We start from the raw sequence: 24,977 nt of genomic DNA on the forward strand, positions 1-24,977 counted from the left end.
AAGGATAAAATAAGTTTTTATTTATAGTCTTATAGTAAAGGGGAAAGCCTTAACTTGCAAGACAATTCTTGGGCAGTATGTACAACATACTTTTTATTTCCATGGAATGGAATCAAACACGGACTGAGACTACAGAGTACACACTAGAAATCAGCAAATGCCAGGAACGGAGTAGGAAAAAGACAAAGAAATGAGGCCTAAACACACAAAACCCTTCACTGGGATCTGCTGACCGCAGCCAGGACCAGGGCTGGATCACACAATGGGAACGGGGTCCAGGACAGTTGGAACGGGAATGGGGTCAGGGTGGGGAAGGGTCCGCACTGGGGTGCGGGTTTAGTACCAGGTAAATTGCTCTTGGTATTTACATACAAAATCAGTTGGCTCTATTTCTTAGAAATACACACGGAAAGAAAGGAAGATTTGATCATTACTTTATGAATCTGTCGCTTTGCAATACCGACGTCATCAGAAATAGGGACAATTCACTCAGATTCAAATTTCAGTAGCAGGAAATAAATATCAAAACATCATCACTGGCCCTCAATACAAAACCTCTACCCGACCCGATCCTCCCTCCTTGTCCCACCCCCTACCACCCCCTGGCGGCTACCACTTCACTGCTGCCCGCTGTCCCCCACACATACCACACGAGTGTCACGCAGCCCTCCCTAAGGTTGGCTGGGAGAAGCAGGAGTGAAACAGGCCAAAGACTCTGTGCTGCAAATCTGTCCCCACTTGTATTTATACCACAAACTTCTTCAAGGATCTGGCCTTTCAATAGGAGCGATAAATAGCTTTTTAGAAAAAAACAAAAACAAAAAATTAAAAAGAAGGGGGATTAATTCTGATTACTCCAAACTGGTCATCTTCTTAAAGTAGAGCAGTCCACAGATTCACAAAGTCTATCAAACGGAGGTGAGGGTGGCCTGGGAGGAAAGGCCTGGGAGGGGCAGGAGTCCTCCGGGCATGTGCCCGGCGGGGCTGGAGGAGCTGGTGGGTGGTCAGGACACCATGTGCTCAGAGGTCCGGCCGGCCGTCTGTCCTCCACAGAAAAAGCTGCCAAGTTGGGGTATTTTGGTTTAAAAATTCCTGGTGGGGACAGGGAATCCCTGAAGGGAAACATTAAAAAAAAGCTTGTGGAAATGGGGAAGGAGAACGAGAGCTGTTGTCCAAGAGCTTCTACGTAAAAATAAAATTAAAAAAAAAAAAAAAAGAGAAAAGAGGAAAACAAGAGTCTCTTAAATGGTTCTGAGGGTTCTAAGGATGAACTGAAAGGAGGATGGGACGATGGAGGAGACAGACAGTTTGTATTGCTGGCCTGCCCCGCGGAGCTTAGCTGGCCTCCATCCGGAGCTTCTTCCTGCTTTGGGGCTCTTCGGGCTCCGACTCCGAGCTGGAGTCTGAGCCTCCATCGAAGGCAGAGATGGTGCTGCCCTTGGCGTTGGTGTAGAGGCTGTTGTCTGAGGAGGGGTAGTTGGTCTGCAGTTGGGCACTCGACCTCGCCTTCTCCAGTGCACGGACTGAAAGGCAACCAAGCGAGCGGGTTACAGCCTTCTGGAGACTAGGGAAGCAACCGAGTCTCAGCTCAGGGTCCAGCCTGTTCTTCCGAAGGGCTTGCTGGCCCCCGAGGCTCAGGGTGGCTCAGAAGTAACTCCCTTCTGGTGCCTGTTCCACCCACACACTTCATTTCCTTCCTCCTTTCCCAGCCAGACCTGGGGGCCCAGTGGACATGGCCAGCCACTCTGCAATGCCTCCCAACCCTAAAGAGAAGGCTTGTGATGTCACCATCCTGCCACGGAAGTCGACTGTAGAGACAGGAGCATACGCTCCCTGTGGGACCCAGCAGCACAATGACAGAGAAGATGGCCTGGCGATGCCAGGCTCCACAAGGGTGTGAAGGCCACACAACAGCAGGGAAGGATGACATAAGATGTCGGCCAAAGAAAAGTTCTGGCTTAGCTCTCTCGTACAAGATCCACTTGGAAAGACAAGCTGGACACTTGGAAGCAAGTCGCCAATGCACACAGCATACCTGGGCCTCTCGACACACAGCCCCTCCATGCAGGCTGCGTGGCCCAGTAACCAACCCGATACTGCCCCCCACTGCCCATCCCTCGGGGTTCAGCTCATCTTGAGCCTGGAAGGTCAACCCACTCATTTTATCTTATTTTATTTTATTTTATTTGAGGTGTTCTAACCCAGGTGGTTACTTGCATTTCCTTTTACTTGCATCTTCCATGAGGGAGGAAGAGAAGTGAATTCCCCAGGAACAAAGAACTTGATCAGCTCTCGCTTTCCCCTGTGGTTGTAGGAAAAGGTGGGTGTGAGCATTGGAGAACAGCATGGGCCTGGCCCATAGGCTGCCCTGATTGGACTACCATTGACAATGGGGAGGGCTCACTGTCCCTGAACACCTGGAGTTTCTGGTACTTACAAAGCACACTCCAATCCAAGGACCTCAAAGCTCTTTTGAGACACCTGATGCCAGGTGTGACCCCTACCGCAGGCAGAGCACCTGAGCCCCAAGAAGGGGAGAGGTCAGGTCATAAAAAAAGTCTCCAAATGTCCAACCCCTAGACTCCACTGTTCCCTCACTGGCGGCTCAGGTCCTTCCTCAGGATGGTTCTAACACTCAACTATTCAGGCCCAAGAAGCAGGGCTGCCGCTGCTTATGAGCACGCACTCCGTGACTGGTTCTGACTCTGCAGGCCCAGGTGCGAAGCCCTGACCTGGCCGGAGCACAGCAGGGCCGGCTGCCCCACCGGCTCACGTGCTCACCTTGCTGCTCCAGGAGAGCATTCTGCCGCTTGAGGTCATCGATATCTTGCTGGTGTGTGTGGTTTTTCCTTCGCATATACTGGATATACTCTGTGGCTTTGTCTAGGATTTGGGCCCGGGATGCCTGTTGCAATATGAAAAAAAGCAAAGGGGACAAAATAAAGACCTAGTCCAAGCGGTGAGGAAACCATGCCTTTCTGCAACAGCAGCACGGGGGAATGGAAGCTGGAGGGTGAGGTGGGACAAGGCTGAGGAAACACAGGAATCGCTGCTAAGAGCCTTCTTTGTGCCAGTCAAGGCGTCGAGTGCTTTATGCAGCAGCACTCTCTGAGAGGCGGCTCCACCAGGGACCCGAGGCTCAGAGAAGTTTACTCGGTTAGCCAAAGTCAACAGCTAGATAGTGGCAGAGCCTGGATTCAAACTCGGATCCATCTGACTCCTGAATTTGTACTCCCCCCATCCCCTTTGGTTCTTTAGATTGCTTCCAACTTTCGGCCTGGCCATGTCTGAAAACATTGAACTACTACTTAGCTGAGAGCTTAGGCTACTCACTCTCTGCTAGGGTGTGACTACGGACAGCTGGTCCAGTGAGACAAGAGCAAGATCTCGGTGGGAGCCAGCTCGGGAGTTGGAGGAGGCTCAAAATTTTTCCCCAAGGTCCCTAGATTTCAGACAAACCCTGACTGTGTTACCTATTTCCAACTGAGCTGTGCTGCTGTGTCACCATTTCAGCCTTCCTGGCTAAAGAGGCTTTTGTGAAAGCTGTCAGAGCTTGATGTCAACACAGGAAGGGCATGAGATTGGGCCATTTCAGGAAGCAACCACACCTTTACCACAGCCGTGGGCAGCCTAGGCACTGCCCTGTTAGAGGAACAAGTTGATAAGCCATTAAAATGGATGTCAGGTTACTCTGCCCCTGAAGGCCAAACATGCCTGGAAGATTCCCTCCAGGTTGCAAGCATGGCCAGAGTTACTCATGGCCAAGCAGCCAACTAGCCAAACAGGTAGAATGGTACAAAGCCAAGAGGACTGATGCCCAAGGCAGGGCAGTCTAGAAGTTGAGTGTGGCATTCAGGCCACCGAGGCTTCTGAGGAGTAGCAAAATTTCTTACTCGGGGTAGGGCAGTACTCGACAATTCTGTGTTACCATCCTGGCGGGTCCTTGACAACCAGAACACAACAGGGGGGAAAAGGCAGAGAAAACATCCACACTCAGGATAGCAAAACTAAATCCACTTGTATTAAATCCTGACAATCTCAATTTATATACCTCGGGCTGGGCTGGGCATCAGAGAAGTTTGCAAGGCCTGGATTTATTCACCAGTCCTCACAAGTACTAGAATTTCCAGGCTTTCCTCTTATAGCATGCTTAAGGCAATTTCCTCAAAAGGAAATTGTTCATATTCAACCATTTTTATCTGGTGCAAATTATATGCAAGGAACTGAGCAGACACTGTGGGGAAACAAAATGTATTAGTCATGACTTCTTTAGCCCAGAAGCTTACTTACTCTCTAGCTGAGGAGATAAATATATCTATACACAGACAAACCACAGGGCAGCACCAGCAACTGTAACTTGAGTAGCACAGATTAGAAAGGCCATGGGAAAGATGGCTTCTGGCTGGGGTGATTACCTACTGTGTGCCAGGCATGGGCCTCGGCCTCTGTGTGTGCGCAGGCATACACGTGCGCGCTCCCATCTGAAACAGTGAAGCCTGGTCTAACCCAGGGTGACATCTGTGGGAACGGGTCACTCTGGGCAGGGAGAACAGCACGGCATAGGCATGAGAGTGGAGACTGAGCCAGGTGTGCTTCTTGAATAGGGCACCTTCCGTAGGAAGAATGAGAGTACCGTGCCACCGGGGCTTGCAACTCTGGCTGCAAGGCTACTTCAGTTGCTGTTCCCCATTTCTGCTGAAGGGGACTTACTAGGTCTAATTATTAGGGGATAAAATGAAAAAAAAAAGGGGGCACATAATTAGAAAGGAGTAATGAAAATACTCTGCTTCTCTAGATACTACAGAAGGAATTTTTTTTTAATGTTTATTTTTGAGAGAGAGAGACAGAGTGCAAGTGGGAGAGGGGCAGAGAGAGGGAGACACAAAGCAGGCTCCAGGCTCCGAGCTGTCAGCACAGAGCCTGACATGGGGCTCGAACTCACGAGCTGCGAGATCATGACCTGAGCCGAAGGCAGACACTTAACCGACTAAAGCCACCCAGGTGCCCCTAGAGATGGAATTTAGAAGTAGCACTGTAGGAAAGGTGGCAGAGTGGCAAGGAAGAGTTTAGGCATCCAGGAGACAGTTGCATTCTGGGCTCTGTCATTAATGTGCTCTGTGACTGCAGATATAATCTTTCTCTCTGTGGCTTTTTTTTTTTTTTTTAATTTTTTTTTTCAACATTTATTTATTTTTGGGACAGAGAGAGATAGAGCATGAACGGGGGAGGGGCAGAGAGAGAGGGAGACACAGAATCGGAAACAGGCTCCAGGCTCCGAGCCATCAGCCCAGAGCCTGACGCGGGGCTCGAACTCACGGACCGCGAGATCGTGACCTGGCTGAAGTCGGACGCTTAACCGACTGCGCCACCCAGGCGCCCTGGCTTTTTTTTTTAAAGCTTATTTATTTGAGAGAGAGAGAGTGTGAGCAGGGGAGGGGCAGAGAGACGGGGAGAGAATCCAAGCAGGCTCCATGCTGTCAGTGCAGTACCCGATGCGGGGCTCAATCCCAGGAACTGTGACATCATGACCTGAACTGAAAGCAAGAGTCAGATGCTGAACCAACTGAACCACCCAGGCGCCCCTCTCTGTGGCTGTTTCTTATCTGACTAGAAATTCTCTGAGACCCCAATCAGCCTTCCAAATTCTATGCACCCCATCAGGATCCAGTTGCTGTGCATATTCACATCCCAGTCTCTCTTTAAGTCTGCCTATTTTTCCCACTAACAGTTCCCAGAAAGCAACACTAGCCCTTATTTAACTACTCATTTGCAGCTGGGACGAGGGGAAAGAAGCAAGATTGAAAATGTTTGGTGAGGACTCTTAATGAAATACCACACTGAGTAGCAGCCTGTGTGCGACCAGTTTCTTCTTCACATATTTACACATGAAACCATGAAGTGAAAGTGAGCAGTAAGCAGAGCACAACAAACCAAAAAGGGAAAAAGATCCTATGAGTGGTGCAAGTTTCCATTCCAGGGCAGTTTTCACATGAAGATAAAATTCACAGATGCTCAGAACACAGAGGTCCCCAAAGAAGGTGGGATTGGTATACACCCGGCTCAAGGCCTCCAGAGGGCTAAGCACAGCCCTTCCATTATCCCCTGAAGGCAGAAGCGTCCCAGGCCACCTCTTAGCCAAGTCCAAAAGAATGGTTCAATTAATTTATTAATTGTGCCCTTCCCAGAGTACTCACCAAGTAAAATCCAACGAGAGAAAACTTAAAGCACAGAATACAGAATTCCCCCAAATTTACATGGGTATCTAGTCCGGGGTGGGGGGGGGTGGGGGTTGGCGCTGGAGGAACAGCAAAAGGTTGAGATGAGAAAATGCTAGACATCTAAAATCCCCTCTTCCTGACTTTCCAAACCATATGATCACATGCCTGGCCACAAGATTAAGGTGTGGGCAGGCCCTTCGCGCCTTTAGGAGTTTCTACTATGTGAACAATAAAAAGAAACAGACACGAACCTTGGGCTTTATGGTAGGACTGTGTGCGGCCCCAGGCTTTAGAGCATGGACTATGGAATGGCCCAGGGCTTTCGGTTTCTGTTTTTTGAAATGCAGGGTTAGCTAAGTCAGCAATCTGTGAGTGAGTGACTGAGCAGACCGAACTTGGTAAGTCATTGTGTCCACAGATGGACTGTTGCCTTTGGATACCTGTTAGGAACTGGGATAATTTTCTCCCTGCTAGGTTTTACAGTTAGGAGGCACAAATTCTGATTCCGCCTTTCTGAGCAGAAACCGATCTCTTTAATGGTCTGGACACAGCCCTGAGACAGCACACACTGTGGCTGGGGGGACCAAAGAGGTACTGGGCCTCTTATGTGACCGTGCGAGTCAATGTAAAGTGGCTCCTCGGGTTCCTCCTTCACCTGTGGGAGCCATGCAAAAATTCACTGGACAGCCCCGCCAGGTCCTGTTCCAAAGCCCCAGCTGCATTACAGCAGTACAAATGATGACGATGATAAGAATGGCAGCAGCTAACACTTACTGAGCACTTATTTAATGCCAGGTGTCTTCATACAACCTTCTGATGTATTACGTCCCCTATTTTATAAATGAGGAAACAGAGGCACAGCGCTCTAACTTGCCTAGTAGCAGGTAGTAGAGTCAGGATTTGAACCAAGGCCTCCAGGACACCTCTATTTTGGGAGCACAGAGGAAACTGTGGAACTAATAAAAAAGATGGACAGAAATGCATTGACAGCATGGTCTGAGAGAAGAGTCTGAGCAGGAGGGAAAGGACTACGAAAGAGTCATGTGATTTGTCCACACTGATGTCGATAAAGACCCAGGGAGGATGGTTTCCTTGGAGGAGTCAGAGTTTAGGTAAATCACCCCTGCACAGTTAATGAGTGCAGGGATAGAGCTGAAGCTGAAGACTAGTTTTTTAAAATTAGGTTGACAAAGAAATGAAAAAAAAAGTAGCTTGTAATAACAGCAGCATTGAAGGAAGATTGTTTTTCTTTTTCTTTTAAAGACAAGTAAAAACCAAACAGGCTTCTAGCAGAGAAGAGACAAATAGAAAAAGCCTAAGGATGCAAGATAGCTTGCATCTATCTAGGACTGAACCTGACCCCGGAGGAGGGGAAACACCAGCCTCAACAGTGCGGTTAGCCTCGTTACCTAACAAGGATAAAACCAATATGGACAAAGAAGACCCACTGTGGTGTGGCCAAGGGGCCCAGCAGGTTCCTGCCCCTTTTCCAGCTTGTGCCACAGCAATAAGGAGACAGAAGAAAGGGTCAACTCAGCCTCGAGAGGCACCCACTTGACTAGAACTCCATTTGGGAACACAGTGCACCCACCTCATGTGTTGCAAGAAGTGACTACATTATTTTACAAAAGGATCCAAACCCAAGAGTTTCATTCTAATTAGAACCTTCTTAAGGCCCCAAATGTTTCTTGAAGTAGTTAACACTGACATTCGGATAAAATCCAAGGTTACTAAATCAAAACTTTTTAAATAAGGCACAGTTCCACATGTTTCTGGAGATGTAAAGCTTATTACAGTAATCTGGATTTGTGTAAAAAGCCACGTTATTTTAGAAAGCAGGCGGAGGGAGGTAAGGAAGAGAAGAGTAGTGCTAGAATGTTCACATTAGGAACACCATTGCTATTCCCTGGGGTTCTAACCCTGACTCGAGAAGTAATCACCTTCGTATTCATCACCTTTCCTCCTCCCTCCTCACTGTCAAAATCAGATGTTACCACTGCCTTGTTCCCTCAAGAACCAAAATGCCACATCCTGGGGAATGAAAAAAGAACTACTCACTAACTGACATTTGTTTTGCACTACATATTTTAGGAGACATAAAACCTTTATTTTCTGACACCTTGCACAACCTTTTACACATATTAAGGTAAAGAGAAAGCTAGGGCAAAAGCCTATATACATTTCCATTTGGAATAGTCATCTTCTGAAAATAAAAATTAAAGAATCTGCACAATAAATCTGGGCCTGCATTAAAGTGGTTCATTCCAAAATGGAACCCCCATCAATGCCAACAAGGGAGGCTGTGGGATCAGAGCCACCCTCAAAGCTTCCTGCTACCAAGCCCTCCCCAGCCTAGACTATTTTGTGGCTTACTATGGGAAGGCATCATACCCTTTACGGGGCTTAGTTAAAGCCAGGAGTCAGACATTTGTTTAAGAGTCAACACAAATCATGTTTCAAACATGTTGTGCCCTTGGTAGTTTGAGATGAGGGTGTGACACTTATTCATCAAGGTTTCACCATGAAGGACAGGAGCACACATTCCCCAAAGAGGAAGTACAACTAGTAAGTAAACATATGGAAAAGGATTTAATCTTCCAGGTAATAAACAAAATACAAAATTAATTACTAACTCTGCCTACTAAATTAATTCCCCCTCTTCAAAAAAATTCCAGTGATGGTAATACTAGTACTTTCAAAACACTGTCAAAAGACTAGTCTTTTGTTTTTGTTTTTGTGTTTTTTTAAATAAGGTGTCTATTTATTCTTAATGTTTATTTATTTTTGAGAGAGGCACAGAGTGTGAGTGGGGGAAGAGCAGAGAGAGAGAGGGAGACACAGAATCTGAAACAGGCTCCAGGCTCCGAGCTGTCAGCACAGAGCCCCATGCGGGGCTCGAACTCACGAACCGTGAGATCGTGACCTGAGCCGAAGTCGGACACTTACCGACTGAGCCACCCAGGCGCCCCTAAAAGACTAGTCTTTTGAATTTGCTTTAAAGAAAAAGAAAGGAAAGAATGAAGACATGAAAACAATCCTCTCTAGAGGAATTCTGGCAACAAATGGCAAAACCCAGATGTTTTTACTCCTAGACCTAGCAATCCAACTTCTTGGAATCGACTCTATGGAAACAGTCACCTGCAACAAAATGGTCATCACTACATTATTTATAAAATCAAAAAATGAAAAGCAACCTAAATGGCCAACAGAAACATGCCTAATGACTAAATATATGAATACATCATCAGCTGGGCAAAAGGCATGGTACGTGAAAACAGCAAGCTGTAACATTTCTCCCATGTAAGGCGTGCAGAGGAAGAAACCAGAAGGGAATACACAGATTGGTGATACCATCATCTCCTTGCTTCTTAGATGCCATCAATTATTCCATGGATTTCATAATAGCAGCTTGTTGGGGGAGAACTAAAAAAGGCAAGTTTCTTTTGACGTTCACTTTAAGATGGCACCCAATGTCAGTCATATTAAAGTGGGGTGTCCAGTGGGGAGACAGGCCTTTAAAGTGCATGGTCGTCCAAATAGCTAATAAGCACTTGAAATGTGACTAGACTAAATTAAGCTGTGCTGTAAGCATAAAATATACTGGATTTTGTTGAAGTCATATTTATTTTTGCATACTAGGTTAAATAAAATATATTATTAGAATTAACTTCATCTGTTATTTTACTTTTTTACTGTGTCAACTAGAAAATTTAATTGTAGGGGTGCCTGGATAGCTTAGTCAATTAAGCGTCTGACTTCAGCTCAGGTCATGATGTCACGGTTCGTGAGTTTGAGCCCCACATCAGGCTCTCGCTGAGGGTGCAGAGCCTGCTTCAGATCCTCTGTTCCCCTCGCTCTCTGCCCCTCCCTGTTCACTCTCTCAAAAAACAAACAAACATTAAAAAAAAATTTTTTAATTGTATCTGTGGCTCACATTAAACATCTGTTGGGCAACACTTCTCTTCAAATCTTAGAACAAAAGAAAGCTATAGGTTGGAGGAAGGGGAGGTTTTCCTCTTCCCATTTTTCCTAAACTTTTGTAATTTTGCTGCAAGGAAAGAAATGCTGAAGGGAAGCCCTGGAAACCAACTGGGTATCCTTCAAATCTCGAGATGGAAAAGCATTAGGTACGGTTTCCTGGCTCTCTAGTCCTCTCCATAGGAGTGAACCTTCCCCTGCTCTGCACTGCAGACACTTCCAGAAGAGTGGACAAGGCTTCTGCCCTCGAGAAGCACACCCTTTAGCTAGGTGATAAGATGGTCACAGAGAAAAGGGAGACATAGGCAAGGCCCCATGAAGCCCATGACCACTGGGGCTGATGGGGGAGCAATACTGTGGGGTTCTCTGGGTGGTGAACTGCTTGATATGAGCCGTGAAGGCAGGCAGGCAGACAGGCCCCGGCAAAGAGAACATGGAGGCACTCCAGCAGCCAAGAGTGCACAGGCTGGGGGGCCCTTGTGAGTGGGTCTCTTCACTGTGAAACCCTGATGTCATCCGGGCGGTAAGGCTGGAGTTGGGTCTTGAGAGAAGGAAGGAACTCCAACAGATGACATTTCTGGGGGAGAAGAGGAGGGTGTACACTGCTCCACAGTCAGGGAAGGGGGAGAAAAAGCAGGAGGGCAAGGTGGGCACCTTCTTTAGAGAACATAAAATACCAATCCTTACCTTGAGGGGCACTGAAATGCCCTGGAAAGGTTTTCAGTAGCACAGAAACAGTTTACAAGGAATTCAATAAATCAGTACACTTACATTTGCTGAACCCAGGGATTAATGGAGACTCGGGCAACCACGGACAATAAATTTAAGGTAGAAAATTAAATTTTTGAAAAACCTAGTTGTGAAGCAAATTACTGCACAGGTTGGAGTCTGGTCAGGTAATAATGAGTAAGGTGGTGAAAAGGGCAGGGATGTGCCTTACTTTCATCTACAACATAATCCCTTCAACAGCCCCATATGATGTAGAAACAGTGTTGCCAAATGAACTGCACGCCTTAAGAGGCGCCCACCAGAATGAGCCTCTCCCAGTATAACGTGGCCGGAGTGGATGGACAGGGGGCCTCTTTCCTTTAGTCAACAAATACTCTGCACAGTTCCTGTGCCAGGAACTGAGGGAAGCAATACGACCAGAAGCTGTTTTCCCTGCCTTCGTGGTACTTCTTATGGTGTGGTGTGGAGGACGGGCAGACATTCACCGGGTAGCTACACAAACAATTAGAACTGGGGTAAGTGCCCTGGTCACAGTGCTGAGTGACTTTACCAGGACACTGACCTTCAGCTATAAGAACTGTCAGGTTCCCGGTTACAAGTGAGTTATTTGACAGACGCCTTAACATGTTAAGGAAGCGGGCTTTCATGGAAATGAAACAGACTAGCTCAGTATTTTAACCTCTCCTTCGATGCTCAGCATGTTACCTTATTATTGCTAGGTATTACATATAATCCTCTCTCCCAACAAGGGAGCAAGACCTTCAAGAGAAGACACTATTATACCTTTTAAACCTTTACAGCACTCACATAGGTCTTGGGTCTTAACTAAACAGGTGAGCACAACCATGTTGGCTGATGTTCTTTTGTTCAAGGACTGAGCAAGCCCACGGTTTCCTCTGGCACTCTCACTCCACAGCTACGTACTGGGAATTACCACGTGCCAGAGTCTATGGCAGGAGCTGACTGGGGCGGTGCCCTCATGTTCTCATCCAAAAGGAAAGAATTCTGAACTTAATGCTCACTAAAAGAAACCCCGATTTTATTTTCATCTTAGGTTATGTTCTCTCTTTTTAACACAGCTCTATCCAGAAAGGAGAAATCCATAGCACAACTGCCTGAAACCAATAAACATTAAGATAAACACATTTAGGAAGAGACTTAAAAGATGAGAAATTTCTATAAACCACCATACAGCTACAAATGGCAATGTTGCAATAGAACCTTTTATCACTAAAGTCAACCACGCTAAGGAGACAGTGTGATTGGATGCTGGGGCTAACTTATGGGGTGGAGGGAAGAATTATATCCCCATGTGAAGGCAAACTAATGGGCTGGCCACCAGGTCTTGAATCCACATCAACAGGATGAGTTCAGTGCCAGCAAGCCATCGGGTAACCCTCCCTAGCACCCAACCTACTGCCCTTAAAACAAAGAATAATTCTGTTCCAGAAAAGTAATGTCTTCCCAGAGAACAGTCGTTACTCCCTTACTCTGGTTGACTGGCTGATGGTTCTAATTCCATCTCACCTTTCCCTGTGGGATGTCCAGTGGAAGAACTACATGGGAAACAAGAAACTTACACGACAGAGTTCAAGAGTCTACTTGCTAACGCTGCGACCTATGGCAAAACCCAAATGGACCACCAACTACAATGGTCTATTTCTCAGAGAAGCTATGTGGACTCAGAAAAACGTACAGAGTTAAATGATCCTCAACTGTCTGCACTTCAGTGGCACCTACATATACCACCTCAGAGGAGAGTATTCTAGCAATAGCCCCTGAATGACATACTGCCAAGAATACCGGCTCTACCTTGAGGGAGCTCCCACGTAAAGACAAGATATGGTAGAAAGACTGACCTTGGCAATTGGCAATCCCGCGTTCTAGTCCCTGTTCAGCTACAGACAGGGACCATGATCTCAAGTTGCTTCCTCATGTCTGACACAGTAATGATGGCAGGAACAGCAGTAATAGCAAACGTCCAATTCTATTAGCATAGTACCTCAGAGAACTGTTGTGCTTACTTTTACATTGCATCACAGATGTTGATTACTGATTTTTTTTTTCTTACACAGAAGGTGATCATTTTTTATAATGTTTATGATAACAGTATAAATAAAGGAAGCCGAGGATAGAGTTTGGGTCTCACATTTAAAGCTATTTTTTTAATACAAGTATCCCCCATTCTTGGTTAGGATCCAATTCACTCAGTACTGGTTTTGCATTAAAAATCAAAAGGCTTAGGACACGTGACAGATGATTCAAATATTAAGTGAGAAGTCACATGGAAGTTAAAAATGCTCAAATCAAAGGAGCCTGGAGGCTTTCCTGCAAGAATCCACTTGAAGCTCACCCAAACTCACGATTATTTACACAATGTCACAACCTTAATTACTGCAATCCAAATCAAGAATTAGCCAATTTCCTTTAGGTTCAAATACCGTATTTTTAAAAAATTACAACATTTAATGAGCACAGGGAAGACTGAGAGACAAAGCACTCTTCCTGCTAGACTCCCTACAGCATCTATGAAACAATGCTGGCAGATAAGGAAAACAATGTAGACGGTGGAATTCAGATGCGAAGGGGCTCAGGGTTACTTTACTCATGCTCCGTGTGAAATATCTGGATTAGAACACAGAACAGGACTCTGAAATTAAAAAGGCACCTGGTAAATTCCCACACTAGGGCTTTATTAATGGGCTCCACATAACCTGGCCCCTTGACTGCTCTTCTCCCCTATTCCTGCTACTTCTCTGACCTCATTTCCTGTCACCATCCCTGCAGTTCCAGCCTGGCCACTCTGGCCTCGGCTCTGGACAGGCCCGGCAGTGCTCCCAGGTTCCTGCCTTATGGCTACTACACTTGCCTTCCCTTGGCCTGGACTGCTCATCACCAGATAGGTACATGGTTCTTTCTTTCACACTTCCTTCAAACCTTTCTTCAAATGTTGCCCTGCCAGTGAGTTTTGTCTGGCTTATTGAAAACTGCAAAACTTCCTTCCCTGTTTAATTTTCTCCACAGCACTTAACTGAAAGGCTATATATATTTTACGTTATTAGCTCATTTTCTGTCTTTTCCTCACCAGAATAAGCACTTCTGCTTGTGTGTTTTGTTCATGGCTGTCTCCCTAGCATCTAGAACAGTTCCTGCCATGTAGAAAAACCTCAAATAAGCATTCGATGAACAGACTGAGTGAATAAATGAACTGGCCACAATGAATGACTATTCAGTTTAAGAGGCTACCAAATTCAAATCATCAACTTCATTGAAGAAAGGAGACAAGAGGATTTAGGATACTGTGATTTTAAGGACTTAAGGAAGATTATTATGGTAATGCAAAATAGGCTGGATAAGGAAAATGGTACAGCTGAGCTCCTATGACCAACCTCTCCCAAAGTGTCCTCAAACTTAAGAATGTCTAAGAATCAGTAGTAAATCTGACATGAGTGATCCAAAGGCCACTTCTTGGGAAACATTGCCTAGGTGCCACTCCTGGTTAGATGTGAGAGACCTAAGAGAAGGGAGCTCATTCCATTTAATTCACCAAAGTCGTTTTAATCGATACCATGGCATATGAGTAAGCACTGACTGTCAACAGCTCAAACAAACACAAGAGATAATCCTTTGCATGTGTGTACTTTGACGAAAAGAATGAGTCTGTCTCCCCATCATAAAGATTTCCTGTCTTGCTTAGACGGTGTTGTGTCTAGGAATGCTGTTATCCTAGGTAAGCACCTTAGTTCAAGGACACTTAAAGCAAGTCCACGTTAAGTAGGCCTAACCCATGACAAATTCTGGTTTTGCAATACTAGGTATTCACTGGCCTGTTTTGTTTTTTCATAAAGGTCAGACTTACTCCATGCTTCAGCCACATACAAGGCCACACCTCAGATAAGGTATAAAGCACATGATTTACCAGAGTGACAGTATAAACAAAGTGAAACTATAATGGTTCCAAATTTGGCTCTGGATAACCAAACTCAGGACCCCCACCCACAGAACTGAATCAGGAGAGCTACGGAAAGTATACCTGAGAGCAATGATTTTTCTTAAAACAGCTGTTTTTTTAAACACTGTATCACTAAACAGAAATACACAGGTCCTCTTTCCAGTCCGCCATTTCTACCACTGAACTGCTGCAGAGAGCAGCTGGCTACGTTCTGTGTTCAGGATATAACTAACTGTGCAAACAGATGTTTTCTCCAAATTCCAAGAAGTGACCCCAACCCATACGCTTTTTACTCAAAGCTTCCAACTTTGTTTTTCAAATGTAGAAACAGCTGGTGCCTACCTCTCCAGGGAAAACATTAGTTTCTGGAAGGCCATCAGTGGGGCGGAGGGAAGCAGGAGAAGATCAGTTACTATTTTCCCTCCATTTCGTATGAACATGTCTCTTTCCTTAAGTCTTTTGTCCCATGGCTTAACATGCTCTTTATACGCCTTGAAATAACAGCTGTTGGAACTGGGAGATCACTAGTGTCCAGGTTGGTTCACATACATTCCTGAGAGGTCTCATTTAAAAGAAGTACTAACTTCAAACTATACAAAAGAAATTCTCGTGGAGGTCTAGGGAATCACTAACCTCAGAAATCCTTAGTGTTATCCCAAACTTCTATGGGCTGCTCCCTATACTATAGTTATAATAAATTCTTGAAGGAGTAATTTTTTTTTTTTTTTTTACAAGTAATACTGATTTTAAAAGAGAACTCCTACTAATGTCTTACAAGCAGCTCCATTTTATCTGTCGTTATTTGCTAAGGACAGAGTAGGTGTGTAATGATACCCCAAAAATCAAAAAGTAAGGAAACCATGTAATTTCCTTCCAGATAGGTGAGTGGCCTGGTAAGCCCCACAGCAAGTTCCAAGTTAGTTGTGGCCATCAGTTTCTCCATAAACTCACCTTCTCTCCTTGGAGTGATGGGACCGAGTCCCGCAAACTGTGAAAACTGTCTTTGATGTGGTCCCTACGTTTTCGTTCCAGTGCGTTATGATGAGCCCGTTTGTCAGCCTAGAAGAATGGGAAAAAGAGCACATTAGCAATGTCGTTCCTTTTGCTTGGTATAGGTGGGTGGGGAATAGCCTGGAAGTATATGCTGTCAGCGCTGTCCCTGGCGATTGGGCTGGGAAGGATTTGTCGAGGTGGGCAGTTAGGAGTCTCCAGAATTAGGATCTGCTAAAGGGGGAGAAAGGGGTGAGCAAGGCTTGCGACAGGAACATCCAAAGTAGCTCGATGCATCCAGCTCATGCATAAGTAAAATAAAAGTTATTCATGGGGACAAAGTGCAACTCTCCTGCAACATCAGTCTTCCCCCACAACTTACTTATGTGACAGAACAGCCGCCAGTCCATGGTTAGGAAGTGACCAGGGAAAAGCTCCAGAGGGGCCCCTTCATAAAATGTGATCACCCCCACTGTAAGAGATTCCTCATGGTGGGTGCCCAGGAAAGGAGTAAAGTCACTGGTGCAGTGCTTTTCATGTGAAACCGATCACCATGAGTCTGCTCTGGGCTCCAGCTTGCTAAAAGGGACTAGTTTAAGACCTGCTCACCAAATCATACAATCGAAACTAAAACCTCTAGAAAAGCCAGATGCGTGAATCTGAGATTATGACAGAGATGATAAAGACACCAAGTACATTCTGAGTTCCTGTTTTTTAAAGTGGATCCACGGTGCCATCCTGCCAAGGGCTTCCCCTCACACAGGCTATGCCAGAAAGTTTGTTCTTAGACAGCAAATCATCTGACACTCACAGGCTCTGAATAAATTTCCTCAGGCACCTGTGGCAGGTCAAGCTTATTTGGCAGTATCTAAATACCCACAGACTGGACCGAAGTCTTTATCCTGTCCTGCTTAGAATCACAAAGAACTATCAGCTGGAGAGCGACAAAGACTGGTGACAAATCACAAGTGGCAAAATACACTGGCTTCAGGCAAAAGAGAGTGCTGGAGAGCACTGCAAGAGAGCTTCAGCAGGTCCCTAATAAAAGAGCATTTCCTCCAAATGGAACACAGACACTTAACTTAGTCTAAAGCAAGAACCTTGATCACTTCCACACTTTGGGAATTATGGAGAATAATATACTCTGAGAATTTACCCTGAATACACAAGGTTGCGCTGAGCTACTCAAAGAGCAAGTCTGTATATGGAAATTTCGGGTAGCTTTAACCTACCCAGACAGAGCACCGGGCACTTTAGATATGAAGCAACAAGAGTAAATAACTTGGCTTAGACAAGAATGCCTCAAATGAATCCTTGTACTAGACAAGATGCACAGGCAAAAATCTATAAAGACAAGTCATGGGAATGAAAGGACTTAGAATTCTACTGTATAAGCCTAAGTCTGAGTCATTACAGAGGAAGAGGAGGCTGGGAGGAGCTGTGGTAACCAAAGTCCCTTCCTGGTGTCTCAAGCACAACACCTCACCTCTAGCTCTGCTGAATCGGACACCTGGTTCCCATCATGGCCATGGTTCTTTCTACATGGCATGGCAACTCATCTTCAGGGCAGATGCCTGGGCACTTCTAACACCCTCCTAACCTTGTTAAAGTCTGAATTCGTGGTAAAGTGAGTGCTTGCTGAACTCCAATGACATATGAAATCTAGGGGGACACTGAGGGAATGATCAAGCTTGGACACCAGATAACTTAAGGCTAGAGGTAGGTGTGCTGCACCACACAGCATTAGAACAAGAATGCCGATGCCTTCTAACAGCAGTATGAAATAACTTGGAAGTATTGAACATATTTAAGTACCCAGTCCTTTCCTAACTTACTGTCCCCTCTAGTCACCTACACAGGTAAGGTGGGCTGGGTTCTAACCTTGACTCTACCTAAAGCACTGAGAAGGTGGAGATGACATCTGCCTCTCTAGCATTTGTTACCTACTCCCTAAGATGGTTTATTTACATGCAAATTAATTGCACAGCTTTGGTCTCCAGCAGCAGCCCAAGATACTCCTGTCTACTAAATCACCCTGATTCCTGGCCCTCCTCCCGGCTTAAGAGCTGTGCACAGAAGCAGTGACAGCAGAGTTACCCACAATTCCTCTCGTTGATACAAATAAAATCCTAATTGTCTGTTTTCTTTCTGGGAGAGTCCTACATATCTCAAAAGGTTAGAATCAAGTTGAACTTGGTTTCACTCAGGCCTGCACTAGACAGGTGGAGCCAGGTATAATCTAACACCAAAATCATCCCCACAATGCACTACCCCTTCCCATTCACTGAGCCTTGAAAGGACTCAAATGGACAAGTCTTTTGGTTAGAGGATTGTTAAGTGAACTTGGCTGTGGACCATCAGCAGAAATCTTGGCTTCTTATCTGGGGAGCCAGCCAAGTTTGAGAAGTTGGCTCAACAAGGAAAGGCAGCAGTCCACTGCCTGGTAGAAAGCCTAGGCTGGGGACTGTTGTTCTCGAAGTAGTGGATGGAATTTCTGTGGTGGTTCCAGGCCCAATTTAACTAGCAGAAGGGTAGAATCTTAGACCAATCCCTGTTGCCATGTCCATCCCAAGCAGTTACTCTTAACCAGAGTCAATTTCAAAGCTCTCAGAGACAATGGCAATGATGTATTGTCTCCTCCCTAGGCCTCATCTGAAAGAGCAAATTAAAAATATGCAGAACTAACATGCCTAACTCCAGGCAACTCTAGACTAAATGATACCTCTAGTGGCTTGAAAGACCATATGAAAAACCTTTACACAATGCTGAGAATTCTGTTCAGGAAACATTTCCAAACCACAGAGATCCATCCAGCCCGATAATAATGTTCCCCTGCCCCCCCCCCCCCCCCCCCCCCCCCGCTCCAAATCATCCAAATGGAGGGCCAGTTGCCAGGCTTATCACTGCTTTGTTAACAGTCTTCACTTGCTGGAAACCTTTTTCGAAAGAGCCAAGATTTCAGAGTTGAGAATGAAAAACAGGGTAAAGACTTCCAGTGTAAAGCATCTGAGATCCTCCCACAAACTCAAAACTAGTTTAAAACAAGGGGGTGGGAGTGGGGTGCGGGAAGGGCCAAACAACTGTGTGTCTTAAATAAAGCTCAACTCAAGAAATCAGCCAGCTTTCTGTTGCCCATACTGAGATGTTTGAGAATGAAGATGAATGGGACCAAACAAATTCTAGAAGACAGCAGAGGTTTTCCTGGGCTACACAGCTGGCCCGCAAATGCCTTCCTCCTTACATCCTATAGGAGCAGTGGCTGGACGCTGCCACTCTTCAACTACACTCAATTTGCAGTTTCTGCCAAAAAACCTTTCCTTCAGGGCATCCCAGGCTAACAGAAATCCTAAAGGGTTGTGCGATACTGAAGAGTGGCCCACAGATGCTCAACAGGAACTCCAGCACCAAATCGCTTCCAGCTTTGACATCTCTGCCAAGGTTTTTATCCAGCCTCTCAGTTTTATTTCCACCAAACTTTCCATACTGGCAGCCAGAGTAAAAATCTTCACCTACAATTTGTCCACCTCTGACACTAACAAGCACGTGTATCTTAAGTGTTATTATATGTTGAAAGCAAACATTATTTTGCTAGCCAAGAAGTTGCTAAACTGGCAGGAGGTCATTCAAGCTAAGGAGGTGTGTTCAAAATCGAGGGAAATCTCTTTAAATTATTTCCTTCCAACTTACTGCACAGAGAATGTATCTTCCTTCAAGGCCTTACATCAGTTAGCAGCCTCATTTCCTACAAATTCTAGGTAGGCAAACAGCAGGGGCAAATAAATGCTCCATTATTCAAGGATGCACAAGGTTTTCGAGAACGATGCCATTTCCGGGCTATCTGACATCTAACCCCACCTATAAGGAGAATCTTCTTAACTCCAATACAAAGAATGCTCAGCATATACTGAAAGTTGCTCACTAAACACGTACTGCCTTTAAGAAATTCAAAGATTGCATTTTAGAGGAGAGATAATGTTGCTTACTGTTAATAAGCTACTCTTATTAAACACAACCATGGAAAATACACAGTTCAAAATTCTCATCAGAAAAGATCTATTTATTACTTCTGATGGGAAGCAAATAGGAGAAATAAAACTGAATTTCTAAGCAACTTAACTCATTTTAATCAACATGAAAACTGCAACATGAAATAATGGGCAGCTGTGACGAGAAACCACTAAGGTCCTTAATAGGAAGATATAAATTTCAAGTTCCCAACACCTCTCCTGCTAGAAGCCAAATGCCTACTATACATTTCTAAACTCAACTAAATACATGTGTTTTTGAGGGTTTTTTTTTTTGTTTTTTGCTTTGTTTTGTTTTGTTTGGCATCATTTGGTGCCTAAAAGAACTTGGGAATGCTATTATCCAAATATGCTCTCAAACTACAGCCATTTGAGAAATTAAAAATGCCTTGGTCATGAAATTTTAATCGAAAACCAAGTTAGATTCCACGATCAACAATTTCGCCATTACGGGCATCTTGAAAAAGGACTTTAAAACATAAGAACACCTTTTACTCTAACAAACAGGCGTATTTAAGAAGCAAGCCTGGCATTTCTGTACCACTGTCAACACTCTGAAGCACACACAAATTACATGCAGCGTGCAGCACTTCTACGCAACTAATTCCAGGTAAAACAGACAGTGGCTTCCAAGTAAATTCGAATCTCAAAGACGACCAAGCTCATTCCCTTCTAAGTAGACTGTAATTCCCAACAAAGCACAGAGCACTACGAAGTTAAAAATATTTAATAGGAGGAAGACCCACACGTGAAACTGCACAGATCTGTTTCTATACCCCTTAACAGATATACTGTAACTCTAACACATCCAGCTGATACGGATAATAAGCCTTGAGTTTCCTAACACACTAACCCTACATTTCTCGTCTACTTTCACTTTTTTCCAAAAGTAACTTCCCAAACAGAAATAAAACAAAAGGATTTACTTCGTATGAAACATACCCGTCCTAGAAAAGTTTCTCTAAAATGCAGATTTTTCCCTCCAAAAAAGAGTAAGATAATACCAGTGGGACTGTGAGATGCATAAAATTTAGTAATAAAAATATTATTTCCTTTACAAAGCTTACTGGTCACTGGAGAAGCTGTTTTCCGTTTGCACTGAGGCAACAGAAAAAAAAATTCACCAAATCAGTTTCACTTTCTGTTAGAGTTAACCTCACTTCCTAACTATTCTTGCAGAGAATCTTAAATTTCTCACACAGTAAGGCTGTATCTACTGTAGTGACCTCATAAAAGACAAATGAGGGTCTCTTTTTACATCAGGACCCACAGAACCTTCCAAATAACTTGTTAGAAGTTCTTCTGTAGTCCTGAATATTTGGTTGTTCACAGTCCACAACCTTTTCTGAATACAAAGCTTATGAATAGTTCCCTCCGAATTAAAAAAAAAATGTATTATCTATACTAAACGGCAGGAAATAAAGTGATGTATTCACAGAGAAAAGAACCCCGAAATCCTTTTTACCCTATTTGTTCATGATAACTGTTTGATATGCCATAAAAATTTATCTGTTGCTTCTTCTTTCCATGCTCTTATGATTATTTTGTGCCAGATAATGTTTAAAAGTCTCGGCAAAAAGGCATGCCTGGATGGCTTAGTTGGTTAAGTGTCCGACTTTGGCTCAGGTCATAATATCACGGTTTGTGAGTTCGAGCCCCACATCGGGCTCAGTTCTGACAGTGTGGAGCCTGGAGCCTGCTTCACATTCTGTTCTTCCTCTGTCTCTGACCCTCCCCAACCCGCACGCGCTCTCTCTCTCTCTCAAAAATAAACATGAAAAAAAATTAAACAAAAAAGTTTCAGCAAATAGATGTGTCAAATTAAAAACAGAATCAAATCCACTCCCACTGCCCACCTTCCAAAATCAAAGAGAAAGATCTTAGGCACCTTAACACCAAACTAAAAATATCTAAGAAAAACAATGACATTAGCATTCTAGGAGAGTGGAAACATTTTAATAATTTAATAAAGCAATTTACATCAATACCCATGTGGATGGATATTTTGAAAAGCAGAAAGCTTTCAAGAACTGTAAGCCAAACTTTCACAAAGAAAACTCTCTCACTGGAAAGCCAATGTAATTCTAATTCAAATAATGATTCTGCAAAGGAGGCCTAACCAATCCCTATCCTCCAACCGTGATCAAGCCCTGGAATACATTTTATAACTGGAAACTTGGCGGGGGGGGGGGGGGGGGGGAATGTTTTAAAAAGACTGGGTTCTAAACACGAAACTCAACATTCACACCATTAAGGGTAATAGTAACTAAAAAAAAGGAACTGAATTTCCAAATACATGTGTAAAGGTAAGTATCTGACAATACTTCAAGGAAAAATAGAGCAAAATCTTTTTTGTGACTATTACCCAGGGATAATTTTTTAAATCTTATGGAACAACTTCATACTCCAGATTTTACGGAAATATTAGCTCTCAATAAACATTTTTCTTAATGCCTATCTGCTTGGAGAACCTGCAGAAACTTTGCCTGCTCTACTGTACAGTAGGTACAAGGCAGTGGACGTGCTTTTATCCTGTGATAACAGAAGCATCAAAGTGGCATCCTGCAAATTCTAACAAGTCCCCAAACATCATGTCAACAATCAGAAAAGTAAAAAAATCTGGATTTCTAATCTTTCTTCAAAACAGGAAGATCTGGCAACAGTGAGCCCTCACTCCCACATAACAACAACCCACTGGAGTTTAATGGCTGTCTTTTCAGTAAAGACATGTGCTGTCCAGAGCCCTAGTCCTCACCTCTGCTCTCTACTTTATTCCTGATGATCTTACTGCCTGGGCCCCCCAGAGGCATCTGAATTTTTGACCCCCCATTCTATAAACTCTGTACCGTTCCCATTTGTCAAATGTTAAGACACTCTCATGTACTTCTCTTCCTCTGACTCTGATTTATTTTGTGTCTATTCTTTTTTTTCTTTCTCTAATCTCTTCATGGAACACCCACCACACTGTCCCAGACTGGAAAGGCAGGAGATTAGTGTCTATCTAAATCCACAGAACATCTACTGAGAACATTAATATCAAAACCCTGAGAAATTACTGATAACATTGTATGATCTCAACCGCCACCTTTTAGCAAATCTGTCTCTACAATGCCACGCTTTCCTCAACAATTTTTCTATTTTCTTTATACCTCTCCTTCACCGCAAATAGACCACAATAAACTGTTTGTGACACTTTCCTATTCAACCTTTGGCTCCTCTACATTTCTAATTTCTGCATTAGAAAAATACCAGGTTGTGCTAGACTCTATAGGCCTATAGAAATCACATGACTTTTGGTTAAAGATGATTTTTCGCATGTGGCTTCAGCCTCACACAACTACGCATGTATTGTTTAGAACCTACTTGTTCCAAAGTAAATCTGACAACTTTGACCCAAAATAATACAATTTACTTCAGAATGACACATTTCTCATTTTACACTTACAAAGTGACAGCTAGATCACCCACGTGAAAACTACTGAACGATTCATTTCTTTGCAAACAGCTCCTTTCACTCACCTACAGTCCACTGAAACTTACCACCTGAGTCTAGAATGATGATATTTGCAAACCCGACCCCCCCCACCTAGAACCCCAGAACAAGGCCCCGCCTCACCTTAGCGGTTAACAGGAGAGTTTACTACAATATTAAAAATAATAGAACAATCTCTTTTTCTCTCTGACCCCAAAAAGGACTAGAACTGAACGGAAATGAAAATGAAATGGAGAGTAGGAGACGTACCGCAGATTGAAACCTCGGTTGCTCTTCCTGGAATAAGAGAGAAAAAAAATAGAAAATATAGAAGTTATTTTTACACTTCACATTCAATAATAAGAAAGAAAATGCCGGCGGCGGAGGAAGCGGCGGGTGGGGAGTCGGCCCGACCCCCCTCCCTCCCTCCCCACCCCACGCCGACATCACCCCAGCGGGATCCGGTAGCGGGGCAGGGGGGTCCCGAGCGCCGCCCCTCCTTCCAGGATCCGACATCGGCCGGAGGGGATTTAGAGCACTGTCTCCTCCCCCTCGCACCCAGCTCGGGGTATCTGGGCACTCCCAACCCCTGTCCGCTCTCCCTCACCCCCCAGGATCCGCGGGTCACGGGAAGAGGGTGATCGCGGACCCAGGGGGCAGGTCCTGAGCGTCGTCCCCTTACCCGGGATCCGGACAATGGGATCCCAGGCGCACCCCGTCCCAGTCCCCCGGATCCTGAGCGGGATAGGGTGGGAGCGGGAGGCCGCAGCACCCTCCTCCACGGGGGGAGGTGGGGGTCCCAAAGGCCGCGTGTCTCCTCCCCACCTCCAGTCCCAGAAGGCCGCTCCGGCTAGGAGCCCGGAGGGGAGCGAGCCGGGAGCGCGACAGAGGCGGTCCCAGTCAAGGGCGGGGGGGGGGGGGGGGGGCGAGGGGGGGGGAAGGGGAAGAGGAGGAGGCTGCCCGACCCCCTGCCGCCGTCGCCCCGCGGAGAGCCCCGGCCGCTGTCCCCGCCTGACAACCCGTACGGGAAGGAAGAAGCCCCAGGACTCACGTCGCTCTCCACCTCGATGTCATCGTTATCGCTCATTTCCTACGGCCCAGGGAGCGGCCACTGCAGCGGCGGCGGGGAAAGGGGAGGGGTGCAGGGGAGGGGGAAGTCACCGACAACAACAAGCCGAGTCCCCCCACACACACACTCACTCACTCACTCACTCGCTCTCTCACTCACACTCACACACACACGCACACACACACACAACACGGGCGAGAACCACCTCCTCACTGCAGCACCGGATCAACGGCGGCACGCACGCCCGGTCGGCCCCCTGCCACGTGACCGGGCCCGTCACGCTGGGGCCGCCGAGACTTGTAGTTGTCGTCCCTTTGACTGACGGCCCAGCTGGAGCCAGTAAAACTACAAATCCCATAAGGAACTGCATATAGTCGTCGCCAGCCCAACCTGTTGACGGAGCCCAGGGCGCCTGCGTGTCCTGTGGAGGGGGCGGAGAGAGAAGCGGCGCGATGCCTGCTGGGAGTCGTAGTCCGCAGACCGCGAGTTGTCAGGAGGTTTTCTTCCCAAGGCAGCAGAGGAGGCTGCTGGGAAGATAGGACAC

The 24,977-nt window shown here is 45.4% G+C and overlaps 1 protein-coding gene across 4 annotated transcripts; it reads right to left on the bottom strand.

Annotated features, from left to right (window-relative positions):
- MAX (MYC associated factor X) lies at window positions 1-24,686 on the bottom strand. 4 transcript variants are annotated; one of them, XR_007153030.1, is made up of 6 exons: window positions 24,416-24,686; window positions 23,635-23,661; window positions 15,829-15,936; window positions 2,782-2,905; window positions 2,218-2,302; window positions 1,391-1,523 (listed from the first exon to the last, which is right to left on the bottom strand). XR_007153030.1 is itself a non-coding variant. In XM_047863072.1 (5 exons), the coding sequence occupies exons 1-5, from the start codon at window positions 24,449-24,451 to the stop codon at window positions 1,336-1,338; spliced, it is 483 nt and encodes a 160-aa protein (XP_047719028.1). In that variant the 5' UTR covers window positions 24,452-24,682; the 3' UTR covers window positions 1-1,335. The 4 variants fall into 4 exon arrangements, 2 of the variants coding, with proteins under 2 accessions (XP_047719028.1, XP_047719029.1); XR_007153029.1 differs by having other exon boundaries at window positions 1,397-1,523; window positions 2,202-2,302; XM_047863072.1 differs by lacking the exon at window positions 2,218-2,302 and having other exon boundaries at window positions 1-1,523; window positions 24,416-24,682.
- Window positions 24,687-24,977: the final 291 nt, after the last annotated feature.

This window comes from Prionailurus viverrinus, chromosome B3, assembly GCF_022837055.1.
Source record: "Prionailurus viverrinus isolate Anna chromosome B3, UM_Priviv_1.0, whole genome shotgun sequence".
Taxonomy (NCBI): domain Eukaryota; kingdom Metazoa; phylum Chordata; class Mammalia; order Carnivora; family Felidae; genus Prionailurus; species Prionailurus viverrinus.

Bases quoted from the DNA above. Each gene is read 5' to 3' on its own strand.
- MAX (XM_047863072.1), bottom strand. From the start codon at position 24,451: ATGAGCGATAACGATGACATCGAGGTGGAGAGCGAC. The intron at 23,662-24,415 runs GTGAGTCCTGGG...CTCTTATTCCAG, and splicing joins ACATCGAGGTGGAGAGCGAC to GAAGAGCAACCGAGGTTTCA. The intron at 2,906-15,828 runs GTGAGTTTATGG...ATATTGCAACAG, and splicing joins CATCACTCCAAGGAGAGAAG to GCATCCCGGGCCCAAATCCT.